Source organism: Falco biarmicus, chromosome 3, assembly GCF_023638135.1.
Source record: "Falco biarmicus isolate bFalBia1 chromosome 3, bFalBia1.pri, whole genome shotgun sequence".
Taxonomy (NCBI): Eukaryota; Metazoa; Chordata; class Aves; order Falconiformes; family Falconidae; genus Falco; species Falco biarmicus.
In genome coordinates, this window is record NC_079290.1 from 60,860,249 (window position 1) to 60,886,416 (window position 26,168).

At 43.2% G+C, this 26,168-nt stretch overlaps 1 protein-coding gene across 6 annotated transcripts in view; it reads left to right on the top strand.

Moving 5' to 3' along the window:
- Positions 1 to 25,447, top strand: part of MTCL1 (microtubule crosslinking factor 1) — a 118,919-nt gene extending 93,472 nt beyond the window's left edge. For 4 of the 6 annotated variants that reach the window (XM_056332283.1, XM_056332285.1, XM_056332284.1 and 1 more), the window contains 6 exons: positions 1,298 to 1,465; positions 6,812 to 7,066; positions 11,422 to 11,727; positions 14,535 to 14,566; positions 15,989 to 17,528; positions 24,203 to 25,447. In XM_056332283.1, coding sequence (XP_056188258.1) covers positions 1,298 to 1,465; positions 6,812 to 7,066; positions 11,422 to 11,727; positions 14,535 to 14,566; positions 15,989 to 17,528; positions 24,203 to 24,427 — 2,526 coding nt within the window. In that variant the 3' untranslated portion in view covers positions 24,428 to 25,447. Of the gene's footprint in view, positions 1 to 1,297; positions 1,466 to 6,811; positions 7,067 to 11,421; positions 11,728 to 14,534; positions 14,567 to 15,988; positions 17,529 to 21,126; positions 21,185 to 24,202 lie in introns of all 6 variants that reach the window. The other 2 variants (XM_056332287.1, XM_056332288.1) reach the window with 1 other exon arrangement.
- Positions 25,448 to 26,168: the final 721 nt, after the last annotated feature.

Below are 26,168 nucleotides of genomic sequence, written 5' to 3' on the forward strand. Positions count from 1 at the left end.
CTGCTCATGCTGTGTCTGCTAATCAATTTTCTTAAAAGTCTTTTCTATTCAGAATAACTTGTCATATACAATCTGTAGCTACTCCCTGGTCTTTGAGAGGCTCATTGAAAATATTTGATTAAAATCTTGGATAAGTAAATCATGTTACACATTTCTGTGTAATTAATTGGCTGCAAAAAAAGGAGGGATACTTTTTATTTTACTGATCTGGGTTTAATTTTTAAAAAATGTTTTTCAATGTCTAACATTAAAACAACAAGTTTTGTAAGTCTCCAGTGAATTTGCAGAAAGTAAATGCCAAAACTAAGAAAAAAAAAAATATCAGAGATTTGAGTAAGTATTCGTGCTGCCTTTCAGTACTTTGCCAAGATCAGATGTCAGCTTTGGGCTGCACTTTGATTTAACTCAGTTTTTGGCTCCTGGCTAGCACAGGAACACAGACATTTTCAGTATGACCATGACATTCTCAATTAGGACGTGGATGGAGGGTTGCTCTTTCATCCCACCTGCAAGAGGGAAAGTGGCCCACCTGGCATTCATGCCTTCGGTACCAAACAGGGAGCTGCTGCAAAGCCAGCCTGTGTGCAACTGCCTGGGACTGAACAGAAATGTGAAGTACAGACTAGTGAAAGACCTTAGGAGATACTCAGCTCAAAACCTCACTTTTTTTTCCCCAAAGTTATTTTATCTGATAATACAGAAGTATGGAATATTAATCCCTTTTCTTTCTGTGTAGTTTACAAATACTTGAGGTTTGATGCTGAGCAATGACTGTATGTATGAGATATCCAGCTGCCCAACAAACCTCAGGAATGATACTCTAGCTTAGGTTTACAGCATTAATGAAGAAGTTACTACAGATGTCCTCAATCCAGGAAGATGCTTAGTGTCTTTTTCAGGGTGACTTTAGTGTCTTTGGCTTTCACGGGTGCTTCAGGATTACGGCTAACAAGGAGTAGAATCATGGAATTGCAGAATCACAGAATCATATAGGTGGGAAAAGACCCTTAAGGCCATCGAGCCCAACCATAAACCTAGCACTGCCCATTCCACCACTAAGCCATGTGCCTAAGTGCCACATCTATGTGTCTTTTAAATACCTGCAAGGATGGTGGCTCAATCACTTCCCTGGGCAGCCTGTAGGCAGAGAAGGCATTGCTATTAGTTTTCTCATGCAAAAGTTAACCCAGGCACTTTCTCTTCCATGCAGTGGACACGCAGACATTTTTCCTCCTTGAAATGAAACCAGAGGCTAAACCCATCCAATGACAGCATCTCGTTTGTTTTGTTGCGGCAGGCGAGTGAAAATCGGAAGCTCCTGAACGCTCTGAAAGGTTTGCTGGATGACTTCCGCTCGGAGCTGCGGGATGAGGAGCGTGAGCGCCAGGGGCTCCAGCAGCAGTACGCCCTGCACAAGGCAGCATGGGAGGTGGAAATGACTGAACTGAAGTGTCACCTTGAACAGGTAACGTCCAACACCGGTAAAGAATTGCTGAGGTACTTAATGGAACAGGAAATCTATGACAGCCAGGAAAGGGACTATATTTATTCATTTTAACCTGGTGCCTGAACCCTGCCACGAAGCCTGAGCAAAGCTTTGCCTCTTGAGTTGCCTCTTGGATTCCAGTTGTCCCAGTACGAGTGCTCATGTAGTAGGTACTGTGTAACGTAGATGAGGACAAAGTAACCAAACGTCTTCTTGCTGTGTTTCCTCAGAAGAGTTGGCTGGTAATGTATCAGCTCTGGGAATGAGGCTTGCGGGTGTCTGTATTTATTGGCATTTAAGAAGAGAAAAATGTCTCGATGTTGATGAGCTCACAATTAGGTCATCGCTGTGCCTTGGCACAAGGCTGTGTTATTTGATGCATAGGAGAAGAAAAGAGTGATTTAATAACACTGAAGTGATCGATCAATGTGTTAATGTTAAATCAGATATTCAAAGCTAGTGGTTAGTGATGGATGGTACCCCGCTGCAGACAGAGCTCTAGCTACCCACCATGGGGTGCAGTTAGATGTATATCAAATCTGGTGCCAGGTGCTTCAGCGTCATGTACGGCTGTTCATGGAAGATGTACTGTTTCTGAAGCCATATGAAAGCAAATTAGCAAAAAACCCACAAGGATTCATTTCCAAATCTGATGGCATAAAAGCTCTAATTTTCTGCATTAAAGAGAGGAGTGGTGGGAGAATTAATAAGTTCAGATCTTGAGAAAAAGATTTGTAATTGTAGGATTTCTCTGCAGAAGACAAATATAAAAAAAATACTCACTGCCAGGAGGGTGGTACATTCAGGAGGATTTACTGAATGTCAGAGACTCATTCTGAGACGCAGAGCTGAGATGCAAGCACTGCTTTTCCTGCCCAGGTCCTTTAGGCTGCCTTCCCGGAATGAAGGAAGAAGCTTTCATTTTAGCAGAGTTTTCTCTTAATGGATTCAGATATTCAGTTCAGCTGCTTCTTAGTATAGACACATTTCCGACAACGGATCACCTGAAAAAAGGAAACAAAATCAATTCCCATTTCTGCTCCTTGCAAAATAAAACCTTGGTGACAGATTTACCTTAAACTTAAGATGGCAACAAAGAACAAAACTTAGAGAAACTTAGTCCGACAACAAACTGCCAATTTAGAGCTTGCATGCTTTGCCTTTGCACGGGCAACACACTCCCAGGCTGTCACTCTGGCTGGCGTTTGGCACCAGGATGGTGCAGCGACTCCTGCCCAGGGAGAAGAAAGATTTGCACCCTTCTTTCTGGGGGCTTTACCAGGCTCTTTGCTACCTCTACTGCTCCACTGGTAATGAAATATAACATAGGCCAATTACTGAGCTATGGGTGTTACTTTTTTACATTTTTTCAAGCAAATGAATGAAGCTGGTTAATATTTAAGACATAAAATTGTCTTCCTTACCAATTCCCCACAACATTTCTATTTCACAGTAAAAGCAGGTCCCTAATGCAGCAGCAAAAAGATAACACATCAATCATTAGAAGGTCAGTTAGGATAGGGTAAGTGTCCCACTGAGGTCTGGTGTATGTGCTCACAATTACAAAGAGGCAATTAAAAAACTAAATATAAAAATAAAAATAATAATATGATAAACCTGAAATAGAAACAATGTAAACAACAATTTAACTCAAACTAATGGTAAAGATTCGAAATATGGGGTGCTTTCACTATAAGTTCAATTTCAGGATCAAAATGGGAGGAGCCAGTGAATGATACGTAAAATATCAGCATTTCATATTTCACTATTGCTTGCTGCTTTGGAGCTTTAGCACTGCATGTATCATTAAAAATAAAAGTCTTGGCTGTTAGAAATGCATGTACGTCTGATTTGGAAGAAGGATCCTCAGGCATTGTTTTTAAGATAAGAAATAATGACATTGCTTCCAAGTATGGGGTTGTGATAATGCTGAGTCAATAAGGCAGTAATTCTCAGCCTCCGGCTGGGCAAGTAAAAGATCTCGGTATTCTGGGAATTCAGAAAAGTTTTGAAGAAGGAGGGCTTTAGTATGAGGGGCCAAACCCTGCATATGCTTTGGGAACTTGCATGTAAGGACACAGACCCTCACTAAGACTCTGACCAATGATCCAGCTTCAGGATGCCGGGGGGAACACAAGCTGTTGTGCACATGGAGAGGCATCTGGCCAACCTTAGTAGTTAGCAGGTTTAGGAAAGTCTAGACTTTCACGCTAAGGAGCCACTAATGGACCTTTCCTCCATGATTGGAGCTGTTTCATCAGAACAGAGATGAAAGGACTCTCTCCTTGCCAGGAACATCGTTCTGCCTTCCATAGGCACCAAGAACTGAGTCTGAAGACACTGCCTCTGACTGGAGAAGGTTTTAGGTCCCAAAACACTGAACACCAGGAAATTACTCTGATGGTATATCACCATATACTTGCCTTGGTTTTGAACTCACCTTTGTATTTATAGACTTCCTGTGTTCTTCTCAAACGAGACAAGAGCCAGGGCTCTGGTCTTGGTAAGCCCATGGTCCGGCACAGGATGACTTACTGTGTTTTGGCAGCTTGGTCATGGCGCTAAGGGCAGCCATACATTCCCGGGATATTGCTCTACTGGAGTATGTTCTTACTTTCCACTGCCTCTCAGCTTTCCTGCCCTTCACAGGCACCACTGCCTGTCTTGTTTGCTAACTGAAAGGCTGAGAATTTGCCCATTGGTGGTGAAGAACTCAGTGGTGTAAAGGGAGAAAGAGAACAAGTCTTGTTGATGTTCAACATTTTGCTAGTTTTCTAGATTCAGAAAAATGGGAGAAGGAATTTGCTGTTTAGGATAATCATACAGACTGTATTTGTTGCAACTGAGCATTTCTTTGCTTTATGGGTTGCTTTTAGCATTTTCATGCTTCATAACAGCTGAAGAATTTATTGCAGGCATTGGTGTGTTTTTGCAACTTAGCATGCTGGCCATAGCTACTGCTGCACGTGGCACTACTCCCCGGAGGCAGCAGAGTTGTATGGTTGAGTCTGCAGTCCAGCCTAGTGAGATTTATCTCAGACACTCCAGAAACCTCCCCTAAGAGCTCCTATTGCAAGATGAGAAGTCTGCAGGGGTATCAAAGGACCTTGACAGACGCTTACATATATCACAAAGAACAAGTCCTAAATAGCCCTCTGCCAGGTTTAGGTGTAAGGAAACTATACAGCATTTACTTCATTTGTCACTTATGATTTTGGCTGATCTCAGCTGTGCAGTGACATTCCTGAAATTCATTATTATTTAGTGTCACAACTATTTAGTAAACCCAGCAGGAACTTGCAAGAGTGACCTGGGGCAGGGGGCACAAAATAGTAAAATTAAAGCAAACAAACTTAAAAGAATGCCTATCGACATTGCTGACCCTGGTGGCAGCACCAGCTTTGACTCCCACAGCAGCACGGAATGGAGGTCGGGACTTGGGGATGGACAGAGGAAAAATGTAGCAAGGGGCAAGAGGGTATCATTACCTGAAGTTAGCAGTGAGTTTGGAAACTAGCAGTGGTATTTTTACATATTGCTGAACTAATATGTGGGAAGTCAATGTGCTGGGTAGTGGGTAGGAAGGCAGCAAAGCTTTCTGGCTTCTTGAAGCCATGCTGCCCAGGATTCTGTCTCTTATCATGGATCTGCAGCACAGAGTTGTCTCTCCTGGGATGTTCTGCAGTTCTGTCCCATGGCACCTCCAGTCTGCCACCAAGCCATGCAGTTTCGTGCAGGGCAGCCTCTCACACACCACTGCAGGTCCCACAAACTTACACTGCACAAACAGGGTAAAAGTGAGAAGGACAGTGTCGTGTCAGCTTTGTTAGAATAGGATGCTTAATTTTTATAATTTATAAAATGATTAAATAATTTATAAAATTTTTATAATTTATAAAAATTCACTTTTTATAATTGATTTTTTTGGTTGTTTGGTCAGTTGGTTCTTTGGTCATTTGAAAATAACTGGACTTTGAAAATTAGTGGTAAAGGATGCAGGTGTTTTAAGATTTCCCTGCCAATGCAAGTGGCTGTAACAGAATGTTCTCTGCAGCTCAGTACAATTGCAAATGACTTAAGAAATGACCTCTCAGCCATTTATTTGGGGAGGCTGTTCCAGAGACTAGTAAGCTTCACTCCTGAATCCAGTCTGAGCATCCCTTTGCTCAGAAAGTTTGGGCTTTTTTCCCACGTAAGGCAAGGTGAAGGTGTTGTCCTTCTCTTTTGCTAAAGGAGCACGTTTCCCAGCAGACCTGCTGTCTCTCTTTTTTGAGGACAACTTTAACTTCAGGGTCAGAAATTAGTTTTCATCGCTTTTCACTCCAGTTCACCTGCAGAGCCAAGGGACAGGGATGCATCCAATTCTGAGTCATTCACACATCTACTGAGTTGTCAACAAAAGGTCAAGCTTCAGGGATATATTCTTCACTTGCTTGAAATTACACAAAACCATTGAGCACTTTTTTCACTCTGACAACAGTCCAGCAGTGGCCCAGGTTGTCCAGAGAGGCTGTGCAATCCCTGCCTGCCCTTGGAGGTTTGTCAGGATCCAGCTGAACAAAGCCCTGCACAACCTCATCTGATCTCAGAGTCAACCCTGCTGGAAGCAGGGGAGTGGACTAGACACCTCCTGACACCTCCTCCAGCCTGCATTTTCCTATGAATGTGTTACCTTGGGCCAGTTCTTCTGATTCTGATAGAGCTGACCTCTGAACATGAAGAGAAGGAGAAGAAAGGGGGGTTAGCAGCAGCTAACTGCTCTAGGAATCAGTTCAGACACTAGAACCTGCAGAGATGGAGGGATGACCCTGGTACAACTCCTGCTGCTAACACCCTCTTTTGCTGGAAGGTGTGAGGAGCTGTACGATAAGACCATTGCTGAGGGTTGTTGTGGGAAAAGTCTCTTCATAAGATGAATGCACTCCCTTTAGGTTTCAGGTGCACTGGATGAGAGCACAAAAGCAGAGCAGTGGCTGAGGACATCGTCCTGGCAATTGTCTCAGAGATGATGATGAGGTCGGAGTTTATCACCATGTTTCCTTCATTGCTGGTTAGCCACATTCCCACCAGGAAGATCATAACTGATGGCTTTAATAGCATGGTAGAGCTTGAGAAATTATTCACTATGGTTTTCACTGTCTTGACTTTAAAACTTTTTTTCAGGTAGAACATATTTGATCATTTATTAAGACCCCAAGATCTACAAATCACCATAATTTTGCCATTACCTTTGTGGGGTTAGGTCTTTAACTCAAATTGGTTGTCAGATGCAGGCTTTTACCACAGAAAGTTTAATGTCCTAGTAATGTTTTACTTTCATGCCAGCTGGAAGGGAAGAGTGAGAACACCTCAGGAGAAACAGGTCTCACTTCTGATGCGAAGGGAGCTTTTAAAAGGGAGAGAGAGGAGCACAAGAAGCTTCTGGCTGAGAGTCATAGTGTGGTGATGGACCTCCGCCGGCAAATCCAGCATAGTGAGAAGAACTGGAACCGGGAAAAGGTGGAGCTCCTGGACAGACTTGATAGAGACCGGCGAGAATGGGAGCGTCAAAAGAAGGAGCTGCTCAGGCGGATAGAACAGGTAAGGAGTCTTCGTTGGGTGAGCAATGTCTGGCTGCAAGCACGAGGCATTGCACCATCACTGCACTCAGGCCAAGGTCAGGAGACTGAATTAAGGAGGAGTACAGGAACGATTGTGGTTACTTGGCTCTGTCAGTGTTTCTCATCCTACAAAACAATTTACATGCACAAGGGAGTAGAAGGAAAATGCCCACAATCCCTATAAAAGACCACTTATGAGAAATCAGCTCCAGGTTAAAGGCCATTTCCTGCCTCATTTCAATTACCCTGGGCAGGCATGGTCACATTGATTCTTTCTGTTTGAAAGCTTTTGTGCATCTCTTCGTGCTAAAACACTCAACCCCATATGCAGGGTTATTCAAGGTTTCATGTACAGCATCCTGCCAAAAAAGTCTGTCATCTGTGAATTAGCCAACAAAGATGCAGCTGCTGTGACTATTCAGTCTCAGCTGAATCCTTTTTTCTCTAGCAAAGGAGCCCAGGGGTTAACATGAAGAGCCCTGACTGATAACAAATAAACAGCTATCAATATTAAATATTCAGAATACAACTTTGACCTTGGTCACATGAATTTTGTGCACAACTCTACTATCATTTGCAAATCTGATAACTGCATACCTATCCCCTTGTTTTTCATGCCTATCCATATTTTCGTCTGCTTAGTATCAGAGACAAATCACACCTAATGATTTTATCTGGCTGGAAGCCACACAAAAAATAAAAAGTTTAATGAGGCAGAGTTAATACATCGGTTTTGCCTGAACATTGTTCAGCTCTGGGTCATGTATTCCAGGAAAAGTAAGAAAAACAACTGAAATTGTGGGTCCTCAATTAACTCAATACTTTCTGTCCTTAGGACATCAGAAATGGAACAGCACCAGATTTGTGCGTGCTCTCTAGGAAGCACTGTGCTTGAACAAAACATGGAGTAGCTTCACAGGTTAGGTTGATGAAAGCCCAGTGTAACTTCATGAGCAGTTTTTGGAAAGGATTCGTTACCTATGTCTCACATTACTCTGCCTGAGCTGCAACAAGAAGCTAAAGAAAACGCACCAGGCTGTAAATATTATCAGAGCAAGATTAAACCTCAGTTTAAGCTGTGGCTGTTAAACCTACAGAGAACAATTCTGGAAAATCCTGCACTCTACAGATATTTCTAAAATCACTGCTAGAAGTGTAGGTCTGAGTGGGCGGTGACCAATATGAAGGTTTTACAGACCAAGAAAGGTGATTTTTTAAGTTCTAAATTCAAAAATATCAATAAACAATATTCTGGATTTTTTAATCTCCCATTTATCCGAGGACTTTTGTGTATAATTAATGCAGTTTGTTGTGCTAGCTCTTATAACGCAGCCCAATAGTGTATCTCCTGAGATAAAACAACCAACACGTATGAGCTAGAAAGGCTGGTAGCAGAGCTCTTCATGCAAATTGCCTGGCTTCCAGGGTTCAGTGACAGGAGATGCCGAGTTCTCCATGGCTTGACTGGGCTGGTTTCTAACTGTTGCATTTCAGTGGCCAAACTGCCACTTTTATCCATGTACAATGGAAATTAAATAACCCTCAGAAAATTTCCTATTATCCTGAGGATGGAGACATGAACTTTTCTTCAGAAAGTCACTGGTACATCTTTGGACGTTTATTCTGCTGTCCCTATGAATGGTATTTTGTAGTTTTACCTCTTCAGTGTATCCTCAATAGCTTGAGGGACTTCACCTGGGTAAAGACTGCTTTTTCTGTCCCCTGGGAATGAGGGCCATTGATGGAAGCAACAGAGAAATCCCTGTTAATGCTACCGAGCCTTTAATTCTCTTTAAATCTGACCTCTCACTGTCATCTTGGGAGAGCCTACAAAATAGCTCTTAGCTAGTCGGGGAGCTGATTTCTTTTGTTAATATTCTCAAACCTCTAGGCTTCAACTATATATTTACAACAGAGTTGTACACAGAATTAGCAATAGTAGGGAAATAAAAAATATTACGTCAAGCTAATTTCAGAGGACTAGATGATCAGAAATAGTGTTTGAAAACTTGGCTACCTGCCTGCAAAACTTTGTAACTCCTCTTTCCTTATAATCAAGCATTTCCCTGTGTGACAGGAAGCTTCCAAATATTTGCAAGCTTTCAGTTGAATAACCTCTCAGATTGCAGTCATGCCCTGCTTTATATGGAAACAATTAGTATATCTCTGAAGTCCTTCTCCCCGGAGGTTTCTGTGTGTATTCCATCTATGGCAATATGTAGAGGATGAGGAGACTATGCCAGTGTGCATGTTTGAAAAACAGAGTCTAAGAGATAGCAGAAGCATGTGTGCAAAATTTCACATTAATGCTTTATGCCTGCCTGTTTTGACACAGCTCTTGAATAATACATGTATGATAAGGGGGAAGCTCGCACCAACATATATAATATATAAAATACTTTACTCTGGATGGTTATGGGAATACTGCTGGCATATAAAAAACTTGATGACCTACTTTTTTCAGAGCTCAAAATTTGTGGGGTTTGTCTATTTAAGTACACTATCACTTTGTTTTCCCTTAGAGAATCTCTCTCCACTGTGCTTCTAAAGCTAATTGTGCACAGAGCGCACTGGCAAATATTTAAACCCACAAAATCACCTGTATGAAAAGTTGTGGGTTTAAAGCCATAAACACACAGGGACTCAAAATCATTAGTCATTCTTGAAAAGTTAGGCTGGTATTTCTCACTTTCATTCTCCTGTCAGATTCAGAGAATGAGCCAGTATCTGTACTGTTTTCTCATAAAGGTTCCCAGATCGTTATCCTTATAGGATCTCTGAAAATCTGGAAGGGCTTGCAACTGGGACTAGGTATACACAAAATATGTCATGGTTTAACCCCAGCCATAGCTAAGTACCACACAGCTGCTCTCTCACTCCTCCCCCAGGCCTGCTCCAGTGGGATGGGGAGGAGAATCAAAAAAAGGTAAAACCCATGGGTTGAGATAAGAACAGTTTAATAACTGAATAATAATAATAATTAATAAATAAATAGTTACAACAACGATAATAATAATGCAAAGAAGAGGGAGAGAGAGAGAGGAATAAAACCCAAGTGAAAAAAACACAAGTGATGCACAATACAACTGCTCACCCTCTGCTGACGGATGTCCAGCCAGTCCCTGAGCAGTGATCAGCCCGCCCCGGCCAACTGCCCCAGTTTATATACTGAGCATGTTGTTCTGTGCTGTGGAGTATCCCTTTGGCAAGTTTGGGTCAGCTGTCCTGGCTCTGCTTCCTCCTGACTTCTTGAGAACCTGCTCACTGTCAGGGCATAAGAAGCTGAAAAGTCTTTATGAGTAAGCGCTAGTTAGCAACAACTAAAACATCAGTGTGTTATCAGCGTTATCCTCATGCTATGTTTTGCAGGTCCTCAGCTTCCAGGGTGCTAGTGAATGACTTGCATTTGCAGGTTATTGTCAATAATCTTAGCACACTGCTCTAGCAAAACATCAGAGTTACTTATGATTCCTGCTGTCATTCATCATCATGTTTTAAAATATCACTTACTTCATCTATCCTGTTGTATTTACAATTAAAGGAGAAGTTGATCATATAATCGGATTTTTAAATTGGCAATTTCACTAGTGGTTCACCCTCTCCTCACCCAGCTTTTGCAAAATTAAAAAGAGTTAATACCTTTGATGGCCCCTCTATAAATATGCATTTTCTTGAAACGTGCTTTGCCTGCCTAATTAATCTCTTTGACAATGCTGCTCTGTACAAATAGTCAACTTTCTAGCCATGCATTAGGGTTAGACTTTCTGTAGAACAAAGCATTTGCCTTTTGTTAAGTGGAATTTTCCACCTCTGGAAACAAGTGATGTACATAAAAGGACAAACTTTGTATTGCTGACCAGAAGAAAAATACATTTGTTTTCATGAGACTCCAAGTCACTCACCCTTCCTTGAGCTTCTATTTGTATTGCTTTAGGATCTCATATCAAGAATGCTTTTAAATAACAGCCAGTGTTGTTTTGTTTCCTTAAAAATCAGATTAAAGACAGATGCATTATTTTGTGTGTGTATATATATATATATACACACAGTGTGTATGTGTGTATATATATGTATACCTGTATATGTAAACAAACAAAACTATACATATACACATTTAGTCTCTCAAAATCTCATGAGTAATAGCATCAAAGTCCTAGAGACATCTCCCTTTGCGGAAGGACCAGTACAGCAAAGCTGGCATCCCTGGAGCCAGGCGGTGATCTCGTGGTGCCTCCCCAGGGCACAGGTGCCCCGCTTCTGGGGAAGGACGAGTTCTGCAGAATGCCATACGCTATGTAAGCAATCACTGTTCCTTTTAATTTGCCTCATCTCCAGCTTCAGAAAGAAGTGAGCCCACGAAGAGGAAGCGGTTTTCTGTGTGACCAGAAGGAGAGTAACCTTCGTCCCTTCACGACCCAGGGGAACCTTCACATACCTCGGCCAATGGGGTCAAGATCCTACTCTGACTCTGACGCCATTCAGTTTGATGATCGGTCACTGTCTAAGCTGAAGGAAAGTGACCGCTGCAGCGCCACGGAAAACCTCTTTCTGCAGTCCCTGTCTCTTGATTCCCCCGACGAGTCTGATGAGCACCGGTCTCGGCAGCTGGAGCGGGAGAAATTCTTGCCCGGATTAATGGAAGTATGTGCTCTTCTACCTTTTAACAAGCCAGCATGTTGTCCCTTAGAATGGGTCAGAACTGGTCCAGCATCCCTGCTGTAGGAAGGGAGATGTTGTGTCACAGGCACTGCTTACAGTTACCCAGTAGTGAATTGGCATGAACAAGACTTCGTTCCTTGTTAATATGCTGATTGGACCAGTATCAATCACCTGAGAAACTGGGAGCCAGCCTAAAGGTCCCAAAGATTACCTCAGCTGGTGGCCATTCATGTTATGTATGATAACTATGTTGATTTAGAAGGTCTTAAATCTTCTTCAGTTGTAAGTAGCTACATATATTTGAAGAAACGTGGGCTGTATTTTGTTAGTAAAGCAGTGAGTACTGTAGAGAGGCACTTCTGGTTGTTGCGTTGTGCTTGCCATCTAAAAAGATTAGCATGAATAACTGAGATGAGATGTTAAAGAAATAGAGTTATCCTTCATCAGCAAAGTACCTACCCTGAGGTCACACCATAAAGCTACAAAGACATAAAACGCAGTGCTAAGAGATGCCATTGGGACATAGTGAAAGTAGTCTGTGTCCTGCTAAAATCTGCACCACTGCAGGCTTACTTGCACCAGTTCCAGGTCTTCACAGTTTTGTTTGTATCGTTGCTGAATGAAACCCAGGGTTGCTGTCCCTATATGCTGCTACGAAGCAGCCTGTGAACTGGCATGTGACATTAGCGGCATGAGAATGTTCACACTGACCACAACTATATACTTTAATGGTTCCTGTGAAATTAGAAACACATTACAACTTCTAAATGCTAATATCTCCTTTATTTTCTATTGTTCCTTGAATGTTAGCAGCTGTTACAGAACAAGAAGCTTTCGGAGACTGCCAGAAGTTAAAATTATCAAGCAGGCAGCACGTTGCTTGGTGCAAGTTTTGAGTATTTTCTTCTTGCCTGAAAATTCAGATTTTTGCACCTGGGTTAGACATTCGGCTTGTTCTCTGGGCACAAAAATACTGGTTGAGTGTACACATTATAGCAAATAGGGAAGTGAAAGCTTCCCAGTCAAAGATGTATCTGTGTACTCTGGCTTGAAAATCTGACCACTCTGGAAAAGAGTTTTGTCAACGGGTCAGATCTCAGGCTCCCTGCAGGACCGGGTTCACTGAAGTGCCCTGACTTGAACATGTGCACTTGTGAAAATTTGACGCAAGCAATTCTTTGGAAATACATAACATTGCTACTCAGCTACAGGACTGGGAAATCAAGTTCTTTGAGAGGAAGAATTAAAAAAAAGATTGAGAGAGACAAGAAATGTGACCACCCTTCTTACATTTTAAGTAGCTGTAGGTACCTGTGTGTTCCAGTTAGATTTTCCTCCCTCAGTGCCATAAATGTATGGCTGGCAGTGTGGGATCCCATATTTATTATTTCTTAGCTTTTATTTCATACGCTCAGTGAAGAATGTTGGTACCAGTGTCAGGGATTTATGTTTTGTGTTTAATTTTGATTGCTGTTTTCTTTCCTTCAAATTCAGTCTGATATTCAAGAATGGAGATCTCTCTTCCCTTTTCTGTTTTTCAGACAGTACCACCATTAACAAAAGTGTTGGCAGCAAAATTTCATCCTTTGTGATATTTGCATAGCTTCTTTCCTTCAAAGCGTGCTTTAGTGAAACCTGGGCAAAGTAATTTCCCCTCAGAGGGTTTGCTCAAGCGAGACTGATGGGAGTTTAATGAATAGCTTAACTGAGGATGCACAGAGGCAACTGCAGCCTGCTGAGTGCTCCTCTCCACTGTGTTTATTTTGCGGTACTAACTGCAGCAGTCAGTCCAGCCTTCAGCCTGATCGTCCATTCAGTTTGATCAGTTTACTCTGCAGTAACTCCACTGAAGCCACCAACATTATTCCAGACTTACACCAGAGTGAAGGCAAGGAGGATCACTGTACTCCTGTTTTTGACCCTGACTCTGGATAAAATACCAGAAAGGTAGTTGCTAAGTGCTGCTTTTTTGGAGTAGTCACAATTTGAAATACACTTCTCTTTTAATAATGTTCTCAATTTCTTGAGGTCAAATAAAAGTAATAGGTACTAATACTCTTTTTCCTGATCATATTTTGTATTCCCTGTAGCTTATTAGTAATATAAGCAAACAGTTAAAATAAGTGCAGAGCAATTGCTTCAGAAGTATCTATTAAAAAATCCAACTCATTATGGGAATTGTCATAGGGAAATAATTGCCATAAAGACATCTTAATGCCATTAGCAAGCTGTAGGTATTCCCCCTATGAAACAAGTAACTGTCTTCCCACACATTTAATATAACTAGCTTAATGAGTTTCAACTGGTGCCATTTGTTGGTTCCTAGAGAACGTATAATCAAATTTTATGTCAAAGGACCCTGGTTTATCTCTTATTTCATCACAGCTAGGTCTCTGGCGTAAAGCAGATTGCCTCTACTGAACAAATTCACTCACAAATATATTGTCCAAAACAATATATTGTACATGTGGAAAAAAGGCATTTTTACAGCTCGCTTCTGTTTGTGATTGGACAGGACTATAAAAGTTGAAGGCTGTTGTAGATTTAGCATACAGGCTTTCCCTCTGCAGTCTGTTGTCCTGATGGGATTGCCCATTCTGCTGCCTATGTACAAAGGGAAGAATAGTCCCACTGGCAATTTAAGAGTCCTTACCAGAGGGAAAATGAGCCACATTTTAGAGGCAAACATACCTGGTGCAACTAATGGGAAGAATGACAAAACACCCACAAGCTAACGCCACCAACAGGTTCAGAAATAACTTATCCTGTTTGTTTCTGGTTTTCTTCAGGAGGAAGAAACACACAAAGGAAATCTTCAAAGGTGAGTAAAACTTACAGGGAAAAACCCAGCAAATATTCAGCTGCCAGAGCTATAGCTCTCTGGTGCCCAAACCACAAACCCAGGGTGTAGCTGTGTTGCCTCCTAAGCAGCCTACAAGCCAGATTAATGGATTTACCCAGGGATTAATTTGTCTCAATATGCTTCTCTTCTACTCTGATTAACTAGGGCCACATTCAGCTGTGGTGCAAAGATCAAACTGTATGAAAGTGCATGAAGCTGCAGCTTACTCTGAAGGCTATGCCTACCTTAGCAAGCAGCGCAGAGCTGTAGACATCGATATACAGAGGAAAACAGTTGATGCTGAGGACCTGACATGCCCCTGCATGTCAGAGAGATTTTGCTTTGGACTAGTGCTGGTCTGACCCCATGGGCTGAATACCCACCTAACCCTACAGTGCATTAGTTGTGCTTCTGGAGAGCATCTTCCAGCTTGCTTTCATCCCAAAGGAATCCAGCTCATGCTCTCTGACATTGCCGCCCCAATGCAAATCAGAGCATCTGAATAGGAAATCCACTTCAAAACTGTGCTTCTGATCTCACCTGACTCCCTGTAGCGTAGATGCACCCTAACTGCAGCTGGTGCTCTTGAAAAACTCACAGTGTGATTTTACTGTATCCTCTGGATCACTGATACATAAAAACCACTGCCTGCTGAATCCTCACCCAGCTTGAGTTATCTCATTGAGCTGATTCTGATAACTACACTCATTTTCCATTTTTAGGTAGTCCCATTCAGAAAGCTTCTTTCTCGGTTTGATTTCTTTGTAAAACAAAGCAGTAGGACAACTCAGCTGAATGCTTTGTGATTTGTACAAACTAGCAAAATGCAGGAAAGCCAAAAATCCAGCATTATCACAAAATGATTCCCTTTGGCTGAATTGTAGCACTAGCTCAACTCGCCAAATGTAACAGTGTCTAGGCTAGGTGTCTGACACTGCTATGCACCAGCAACTCCGGCAGTCTCAGGAGCGGGGGTGGACTTGTCCATTTCCCAGCAAGTCAGAAGTACTCCACCCTTGCTTTGAAAAGCGTGCCTTGTGTTGCCACAAGCACCCACAGATACTGACACAAGCACTCACTTTCTGTGAATGATATATATCTTAAATGGATCCTACTGCTTCATATTTCAGACATTTGCCAAGCAGTAATCCATGAGAAAACAGTAAATTAAGAGCCATTAATAAACCATTTGTTACTATTAATGACACATCAGGAATGCTTGCATTTCACAGCTATTTTGACGATAATGTAAGGGAACTAATGAAAGAGAGGGCTGAAACAGTTTTAGATTATAAGCAGATGGTAAAAGTCGGGTTTCCTGAGTTGGGTTGCTGCTGAAAATAAGTTGCTCTGTGTGCATTTCCGAGCTTATGAGTGACCCTCTCATGTTCCCCTCTCCAGGGCAATGTCCGTTTCTTCCATGTCAGAATTTCAGCGCCTGATGGATATTTCTCCATTCCTACCAGAAAAAAACTTGCCTTCATCCAGCAGCAAAGATGACATAACCCCTCCCCTGTCTCCTGATGATCTGAAATACATCGAGGAGTTCAACAAGAACTGGGATTACAGTAACACTAGGAACCATGGTGGGGCCACCGAGAAGCCTGCAGAAGGCTGGGCAGAAAGGACAGAAATTGGGAAAGCTGGGAATGATCCTGCTTCAGATCCCTTCCAGGCATCATCATGGTACCTCACCACCAGTGTCACTCTGACAACTAACACCATGACCAGCCCAGAGCACTGCCAGAAGCAGCCAACGAGGAGTCACGGTGTAACCGAAAAAATGGGAGTTCGGGTCTTTCACAGCCCACCGGTTGTCCGTAGGTTTGATAACTCAGTGATAGCTGGCAGTGAAGGGAAAAACCAGGTTGAGCCGGATTTCCTGTTTTCTGTGACCAAAGCTATGGGGAATGTCACTGAGACAAAAGGTGCTTCCTCGGATATGTTTGGAAGATGGTCTTGTCATAAGGATTTTCTGGAGAGTGGTCTTCATCCCATTGAACGTCCTATTTGCACTACTGTGGGCTTTGCCTCACCCTTGCACAGCTTGGAGATGTCCAAAAACATGAGCGACGATATGAAGGAGGTGGCTTTCTCTGTCCGAAATGCAATACGCTCTAATTCAACAGAGCCTCAGTTTAAGGACACCGCATGTCAAACCAACGGTATGAGAACAACAGGGACACAGACCACCCAGACGATCAGCGTTGGCTTGCAGACGGAAACCCTGCGCAGTATCACCAGCAGTCCACACAAGTGTCTGACACCAAAGGGGGGGTCCACGCCTGTCTCTTCACCATCCAGAAGCCTAAGAAGCAGGCAAGTGACCCCCGTCATTGAAAAGGTCCAGGCTAAGTTTGAACGCACATGCTGCTCCCCCAAATACGGCTCTCCAAAGCTGCAAAGAAAAGTCCTTCCCAAATCAGACCAGCCAAATAACCGGACTTTGCCTGGCACACCTCAGAAAGGATTCAGCGAGTCCGCTTGGGCTAGATCAACTACCACAAGGGAGAGTCCTGTCCACACCACTATCAACGATGGCCTCTCCAGTTTGTTCAACATTATTGACCATAGCCCCATCTTTCATGAGACCTTCCAAAAATGCCCCAGGTCTAGCAGCCGGTCCAGGTCAGCAGAACCCAGACCAGAACTGGGCCCAGTGCAGGAGCCATGTACAAATGCTCGTGGCAGATCACCCAGTCCTCTCCGGTTGGGGACAGAGACACAAAAGGAAGAAGGGGCTGAGGTGACAAGTATCAGGCAGGATTTATCTGCTCCTCCAGGGTACACGCTTGCAGAAAATGCTGCCAGGATCTTGAATAAGAAACTTTTGGAGCATGCCTTAAAGGAAGAGAGAAGGCTACCTTCACACAGCCCACCAAATCTTAGCAATGACAACAGCACAGGAGAAATTGTCAAAGTAGATCCAGGGTCCATAGAGGTAATGAGTCTGTTTGTTTTTCCTCCTATAGCTAAATGCACTCTTCTTTGAACAAATGCATTGTGAGATCTCTTGCAGTCCTAGTTAGTATTGCAATGAATATCCTAGTCCTGTCATGGTACCACCAGCGAGTCGCAGTCATGAAACTATTGGATTAGCCACTGAAGAACTCATTAAAGAATTGAGTTTCTAACCTGACAGCTTATCAGGCTTGAAAGCATCAGAAGAGCTTTATCCATTACAGGATAAAGATGCCTTTACAGGATAAAGATGCCTTTACAGGATAAAAATGGTTCTCCCCTGTACGGCTGGGATACGAGTTTTCTGTCCCAAAATACATCACATGTTACAGGTTCTCTAGGGACTCAAGTAGATTTCTCTTTTATGCTGGATGGAAGGGTAGACTTCTCCTCCTACACAGGAATGGGTGTTAGCAAGTTTGTGTGAAAAATAGTCTCTACAATACCCTGAACCAAAACTTCAGGGCCTTCAGCATACCTTTTCTGGATGTATCTGATCAAGTTTGGCTCGGGTCTGTGAACATGATTAAATGGCATGACATTTGGTACCTACTGTTGCTGCCTCATAAACATGAGAAAAAGGAAAAAAAACCCAAAAGATAATCGACAAGCACATACCTAATTAGCGTTTAAGAACTCTTTATTGGTATCTTGCTGTCAACAGCGTTAACAGTCATCATCTGTCTCAGCAAGTACGCTCAGGTATCGAGGGTCAGAGTCTCAGGTACAGTAATGTGCTAGAGCAATCAACAAAACAGAGGGGGAAATGATGGACAAAAGCTTTCAGTTATCAGTTATTCAGTTATTAAGCCTCCTGTTTCTGGTGAACCTTTGTACCCCTAAGACTGCTGGCCTGAGGAGGCCTGAAGAAGCTGAATTATGCCCAGATCTTACCAGTGCTTGTTGCCTTTCTGGCACAGCACTGAAATGGCCTGTGCCCTCCTGATCAGTGATAGCCCCCCGGGCAGGGGCAGGAGCCCGTCATCCTCTCTGCCCCATGCTGCCCCTTTAGCATTCTGATGTTTTGTTGGGCCCCAGCCACAGGGCAACAGCTCCTCCTTGACCCTTGCGTGCACCGGACATCCCACCATGGCCTCACTGGGCTCACCTCTACCACTCCTGCCTCAGCTAGCCTCAGGGGAAGGTTCAAACCCCATTTTCTAACTCAACATTTGGCTTGAAGGATTTGTGGGTACCCAGGCGCTGAGACTTTTGATCTGCAGTTTGCCTTGTACTAGTGGGTGCTTTCCATGGGCAATGGGTTCCTGGTTTGCAGGTACTGCTCAGAGGACGTGATCTTTTTTGCCTAACAGAGGATCTAAAGCTGAGGATATATTCCCTATATGCAGTTTAAAGAGATATAAATAAGAAAGTTTGTACATATAAAAAAGAAACTACATGCACTTTATAATTAACAGCGAATAAAAGTGGGCTTTATGCACAAACCTCAGAGTGAATAAAAGTGGAAAGCAGTCTCATTTATGTGACTCTTTCTAGCTATCTGAATTTTGTCCTTGGTTTGAAATACTGGGAATGCACTAATGGTCCTTATTAGAAAGTGTGTTGTACTCTTACAGGTTCAACTCAGCTTTGCCTTCAAGGCATCCCTGGAAGCTCTTGATTTCCTCCTGCAGCTTTTAGATGTCTGGTCAGATTTCAAGTATGAATAAACGGGTGTCATCCCATGACATCAGAAACTGCTGTTGGCAAAATACAGCTAGTGTCAGTACCTGAGTTTTATGTACAGAGATTTGGGTCAATGCTGTTTAGCAAAAACTCATTGACCATCAACCTGGTAGAAAATTGCTCCTCTTTGTGAATTCTCAGTATCTTTTGCCTTTTCTTTTTTGAGTTCCCAGCCTCAGAGCTAAGACTTGGTTTTCCTTGCAACTCTTACTCGGTCGCTCTAACCATTGTCTAGATGCACAGGTTATTATGAACTTTGGATGGTCTTGTCATTTCTCAGGAATGTGCATTGAAGAGGAAGGGCGTGGGTGTTCACACAATGAAGTTAGTTTTTCCTAGGTGAGGTGGTGCTCTACAAGATATACTTAATGGAGCATGGGTTTGCTGCTGAAAACAAAACCACAAATAAATTTAGACTCTGGAGATGTCTTGGGCTATTTATGGATTACACTAACCACACAAATTACACTTTGTACAAATTCCACTTTGCACATTTTGTACAAAGCCAGAGGAGTTCAGCGAATGATGGCCTTGGAGAAGGCAGGCTGTGCTTGGGGCAGTGTCATGTCAGCACTGCCCCTGCCACCCTCCTGTAGATCCCTGCTCTGCTTCCCCCTCACCTGTTGGTTTCTGTCCAAGACAAGTGACCTTCTTACCACCAAATGCCTTCTTGTTTCTGCAGTTGTGGCATGGTATATTAATGACTTTTAGACTTGCGTGGAGCACCTGTTGGTGGCTTTTCTTTAATTTGAGCTTCTGAGTAGTGTAATTACATTTTTATAGTCCTGCTGCAAATATGAAATACATTTCGTACATACATTTAAATATTTACATACATATGTATGTGTGCATGAGTGTATATGCATACAGAGTAGTAATAACTTTGTATTTTCTAACTTGCCCAGAGCTGCTTACAAGCAAATTCATGTTCACCCAGTGCAGCCTACTAGTGTCTTATCCTCCTAATTCAGCAAACCATTGTCTTACTTGCGTATCATGGGATTTATAAATATTACTATTAAAAATGCAGATTAGCATTACCTAACTAACAACGTAAGTGCTGTATGAACATTTTAATTCCATGACTAGCAAGGGTGTAAATCATGGAGGTTACACAACAGTCCTGTTATGGGGGTCAGACTCATTTCTGGAGGCAGCACCGTGAAAAGACCATCCAAAGACCCACAGAGGAGAGGGCGGCTGCTGCATCCTTTGCTTGCCGGGGCAGAGCAATTGCCGCACACTTGCCACTGAACCGTTCAGCATGGGACAGGAAATGTTGAAAAGAAGGGAAGGTGTTGCCAGAGTTAAAGGTTTTTTGCTTTAGTTTGAGTCTCCCATCCAGGATCACTGTTAAAGAGGAGCAAGGGAGAAGGGTGAGGCAAAGGTCTTTCATGAAACCTAAGCAACATAAGCATGAGCAACAAGCACAAAGTATTGGTTGCTTTTTCGCTTGTTAAAGATTTCCTAAGCATAAATTCTCTTTTGAAATCAAACAAAGCAAAAAAATTACAACTTATCCTTCTTTCATAGTAATGTGGTTTTTCCCTAGCCTTAATCAAGGTTGACAAAGGATAACAGATGTCTTTCCCTGCTGAGTGGAAATGTTTGGTTTGTTTAATGCTATGTCCACTTCTGAGACTGTGTTAGGATTGTAAGAGGTTGGTTGGTTTGCTTCCTTCCTTTCTAAATCCTTTTCTGCTGATGATTTACCTTTTATTTTTGATTATTAGTTTCCCTGTGATAACAGCGGTAACATGATCTGAGTGGGTAGTAACATCTGGAGACTTCTTCCTTGCTGACATGAAACCTTCACTTTAAAAAAATAATTGATTAAAACAGTTCTTTCCAACCTACTTGCTTTCTTTTTCTTTTCTGTCTGTTCTGTCCAGAACCAAACTGTCTTATTAACTGCCCCCTGGGGACTCTAACCCTGCCTGCCTCACTGCTGTAAGTCCTTTCTACCTTGTTTCCAGAGCTTTCCGAAAGCTATCATTTCTGAACGTGTGGGTTTAACAAAGGGAAGTAAATGACCACAGCTCCGGAGGTACCAGTGCGCACTCAGCATCACTGTGGGGTCCTTCGCAGGCACCGGTCAGGCAGCGCTCAGGACAGGAGCCCATCTGCCATCTCCTGCGGCAGCACAGGCTATGAAGAGGTCACACTTAAGTCAAAATTTGCGCTGTTGGGATTTTTGTTAAACTTTAAAAAATTAGCAGATTTTAAGACCAATATAAAGGTATGTGAGAGTGTTGGGAAGGGATTCAGATTTGTAACAAACTTTTTTTCTTTTTTTTTTTTTTTTGACAAATGCACAGCACTGTGCAGGGCTTCTGGCTGCCCTGGGGTGCATTCCCTCCAGCCGTGGCTACAGCAGTGGGTGGAGAGGGCTGGGGAGGGGGCTGCAGCACCAGCCCATGGCCAACGGTCACCTCATTAAGCTGTTCCCACCCCAGTTTTGGCCAGTTTCTGGGAGAAGCTGTGCAGACATAAGCTGTGACCATCCACTCCAGATCAGAGCCAGAAAACTGCTTGATTTATTTATTCATTAATACAGGCATAGCCACAGTGGCCGACAGCCTGGTTTAGCAAATAGCTGCAAACTAAATCTGAAATCATCCTTCCCATTTTTAGTGTCCAGCCTAAAAAGTGCTGCCTGTCCATCCACACCCGCAAGCAACCAACAAACTAAACTACCCACGGGATATTAATTTTTCTAAAATCCTTCCTAGCTATGACAGCTACATGTGGTAAGTGAGGAGGGGCTTTCACAAACCCTTCCAGACAGTTTCCTTGTCATGGGATTTCCTTAGCGCACACTGAGGAAGCCACACTGCGGGTGGGAGTGCCTGACTCAGCAGCCAGCACGTTATAAGATTACGCTGCCAGTCAGTTGTTGGCCCTGGAGCAACATCCATCACCAGCGCAGCCTTGCATTGTGCTGGGCATGTGTACATCACAGATAAGACGAGCTTAACCCTGCTGTTCAGTAAAAGCTGACCAACATCTGCAGGCGTGCTGGAGAGAGGCTTTTGAAATGGGAGGCAGCAATGGAAATAAATTTCGTTATCGCCACGCTAACTCTCCTTTACTGCTATGAAACCAGGATAAAGCAGCCAGAAGCAAGCAGCGCTATAGAGATACCGTTTTAAGCAACACTACAGAGATATCATTTTAAGCCACTGTTTAGAAAGAGGCTAAGACAAAACCCACAAATCTCATAGCCTCAATTCATCGTGTTGCACTGCCTGCGAGGTTTGCTGCACATATGGATTTATCTTAATAAATCTGAGTCTAGTGGCAGCTTTCACAGACCATATGTTGCCCCAGTCACAATGGGATAAGGTGAGGTAAGGACACGGAGTCAACCTTCTGGTTAGCAACGATTTATATTTTAGCAAGGTTTGTTGTGAAGTTTAGGATGCAGAGATGGGGTGGGAGGCGAGGATGCAGAGAGGCAGCGCTGCAGACCGAGGCTCTGCAGCCCCCCTGACCAGCTTCTGCCATGGTTCGCTGCGAGGGCCCAGGGCAGATAAGCACAGCTCTGGCTTGGGCGGTGATGTGCAACTGCAGAGCACCCTGCTAGCTGCGTATTGCCCAAAGGCACTGAGGTTTGCCCTTCGCAGAGGCTTCCCCAAGTCTGAAGATGCGCTCTCTCCAAAGCACGCACATACACAAGCTCCATTTCCCGCACCTCAGCTCTGCGTCTTCAAAATTGATCTTCCTGTCATGTAACATTCATGTTTGGTCTTCCCAATGCAACGGAGAGGTTCAATGGCATATCACCTTGTTTGTTCACTGCCAATCACATCATGTTACCTTCTCCAGTATCCTCCATCCCTAGTCACATTTCTCCTTCTCTGCGTGAAATAGTGTGCTGAATCTTTTCCTTCCTACTGTATCGTACTGCTGCTGTGGTTCCCCTGTGCCTTACCATGCCAGAGCTTTTCCTTTGCATTGTGTTGTTTCCAGTCTCTCCATTTATCACCAGTTTGCATTCTGACTTTGAGACTGGTTTTTATTGAACTCTCCTGTCCTTGCCAGTGACTGCTTCTCAGTGTACACATTTCTATAGGTTGACAAACTCCTCTGATTTGCTTTTATAAATTACAAAGGATGTGGTGAAATTCAGAAGCTTGGCTTTGGCACTGCAAGACAGACTGGCTCCCACAATCACTCATCTTGGTGTCAGGAGCATTCGGAGCGAGGCAGGAAGCCTAGCTGTACTAGGAGCAAAGTCATAAATATTAGAGACAATTACCAACTTAGTGCTAGGGTGAAAAATCACAACTACAGATTGTTTCTAATCACAAAGGCAGGCTAACTAAGCCCGAACAGTGGAAAGTTAGTGGAGGAATAAAATTTCCTTTTTCTTCCATTCCTGTGAATGTTGTCTTTAACATACAGTACCACCGAATCCCGTAATTCAGGCTTCAGCAGCTGGCACTAAGAAGTGATGTTCCAGAAGATTAAATCTGTAGGTAAGCCTCATCATTCATCCAGCTGGAGACCATAACTACTCCTGTAGTCATTATTCTGCTGCTAAGAAGTCTGAACTCTGAAGCAGACAAAAGAGGTCAGCAGTAGATTTTCAACCCACTTGCAAATTCCAAACCTGGCCCTTTTATGCCAGGTCAGCCCTTAGATGAATAGTGGATTTTCCTGAATTATCATGCAAATGCACTTTTCTTTTTCTAGCACAAGGAGAACTAGCAAATGGAAGTTTGTCAGCTACTCCAGCTCATCCCAGCGTCTTTCTTTCATTCTCTCCTTACGTGTTCCATAAATCACAGACATATATGCAGATACCTGGAGCCCTCACATGGCCAGATGTTTGCTGCTTGCTTTTGTCCCGCGACATGACAGATGCTTAGCTTAGTTTGAATCTTTTGTTTCTTAATCCTTTGCACACCCAGACAGCCTCTAATGCAAGTCACTAACCGCTGTTTTGCTCTCTTGGCTGCCAAGGAACTACCTTGTTCTGCACTAGCCCCGTCCCTCCAACCCTGCTTCTCCCGGCCAGAGAGACCAGCGAACCGTCGCCCACCTTCGCGATGGGCTTCACATTCCCCTACTGCCTCACAGTCGCAGTCCACCGGAGACCTGACTTCCTCAGAGGAGAGTGGAAGCAAGGAGCCGCCAGCAGAGACCCCCAGCCAGGGAGGCGACCAGCCTGACTCCACACGGGAATAGGGGGGCTGCGACCCGCCTCCACCAGGTCGCCCGCCAGCCGTCTCTGCCCCGAAGGAGAGAGGTCCGCTTGGAGAGGTCAAAGAATGTTCTCAGATGCAGCTGCTGAATGTCTGACCTGGGAAACAGAGTTGTTTCTAGGATGAAACAGTTAATGTGCCTGTAATAACTTAATTTTTTTCATAGCTGAGAAAACTATTTTTGTCTCCATCTTTTCTACATACAGTATATTAACAAAAAAAAAAACAACAAAAAAAAAGGTAAAAATGATATAAAGTAAGATTTAAAATAAAATGTAAATTAAGTTTTAAGGGAATTTGAATACGTGCTCGCGCTCTCTCCAAATACTGACTGCCTTTTGGTTATATTTGCACTGTTATGTTTTCGATTTGTGTTTTGGGTTTTTTGGGTTGGACTTTTTTTATTATTTCATGTAAAACTAGGGTCTTAAGTTAATTTTATTCTATTTTAATGTCAGTGTTACTGGTTTTTAAAAGTAAGGTTCTTAAAGATGCTTCAACTGTCTGAAGCGATACCTTTTAAGTAGTGAAGAAAGCCATTAAGCTCGTTCACTAGGCTTGTATTAATTGAGATGGAGGGAAATACAGGTAAACACAAGGAAAAGTGTAAAAAAAAGAATGCCTCAGAAAGTCTTACGGAGTTAGCTGTAAAATACACCTACAATACTTGACTTGCATGCCTCTGGGTCCTCGCACTTTAGTGCATGTACATACTGCTACTGTACCATCACATAAATGTGAGTCAAACTGTTTCACTGTAATATTGTTGTGAATTTACCTGTACTGTACTTTTATTGTTGGTATTCTTGCATTGACTATACAAAAGGAGTTTTTAAATTATTGTTAGCAGTTCAGCTGGCTATGTACAGCATTTACTGAGAACTTCCTCTGTTTTGGGAAAACCATGGAGATCTCTGGGCATACTAAATTGTAACCGGTCTTGTTTAAGAGTCTGTTGGAGACCATGTGAAGTGGAAATAAACCCCTCAGTATTTACAAGCTGCTCGAGTGCCTTGTGATGTTTTTTTTACGATTGTACTTCCCAGGTTCATGTAACTGGGGGGAGAAAAGCCCCCAGACTCCTCCTTTATTCATATGGGAAGAATGCTTCTTTACATGAAATAATCATGGCAACACCAAATAGTATGCTGTGCTCTGCAGAGTCCTGTGAGCACTGGATCAGGCCATGGGAAAGTTTCTGAATTTCCTCACCAAACTCTGCAAAGCAGCTGCTCACACAGATAGTGGGACTCATCTTCTCAGTGCCTCTGAGGCCGTACGGCTTGTGGCTTTCAGCTGTTCACGGGAGTGAAAGCCAGCCGGCTAAATGTAATACCAAAAATATGACATATCCAGTGATAATCCAGGCTTAGGTCTCATCTGCATTACACACAGAGACCGATAAAACCGGGGCTTTTGTAAAACCGGTGGCTAACACTGAGAAGTAAATGCAGCTGAGAATTCATGTACTTTGAAGATGTGGAAGCCTCTCGATATACTTTGCCTGGGACGATCTGTTTGGCCACATGCTTTCTCTGGCAGACCCAGAACTGCTCTGCCTAGTTATCCCATCGCTGAACTGGCTCATTCCTGTCCAGTTTCCTTTGCCAAGGCTTTCTGAGCCTTGCTTGCTGCAGAGCACCGTATGGGATCCCTAGAAGCCTTCCTGGTTAGCTCTATCCAGCAACAAGCCCCTCACATCCTGTCCTGCTGCGTCATGGCCG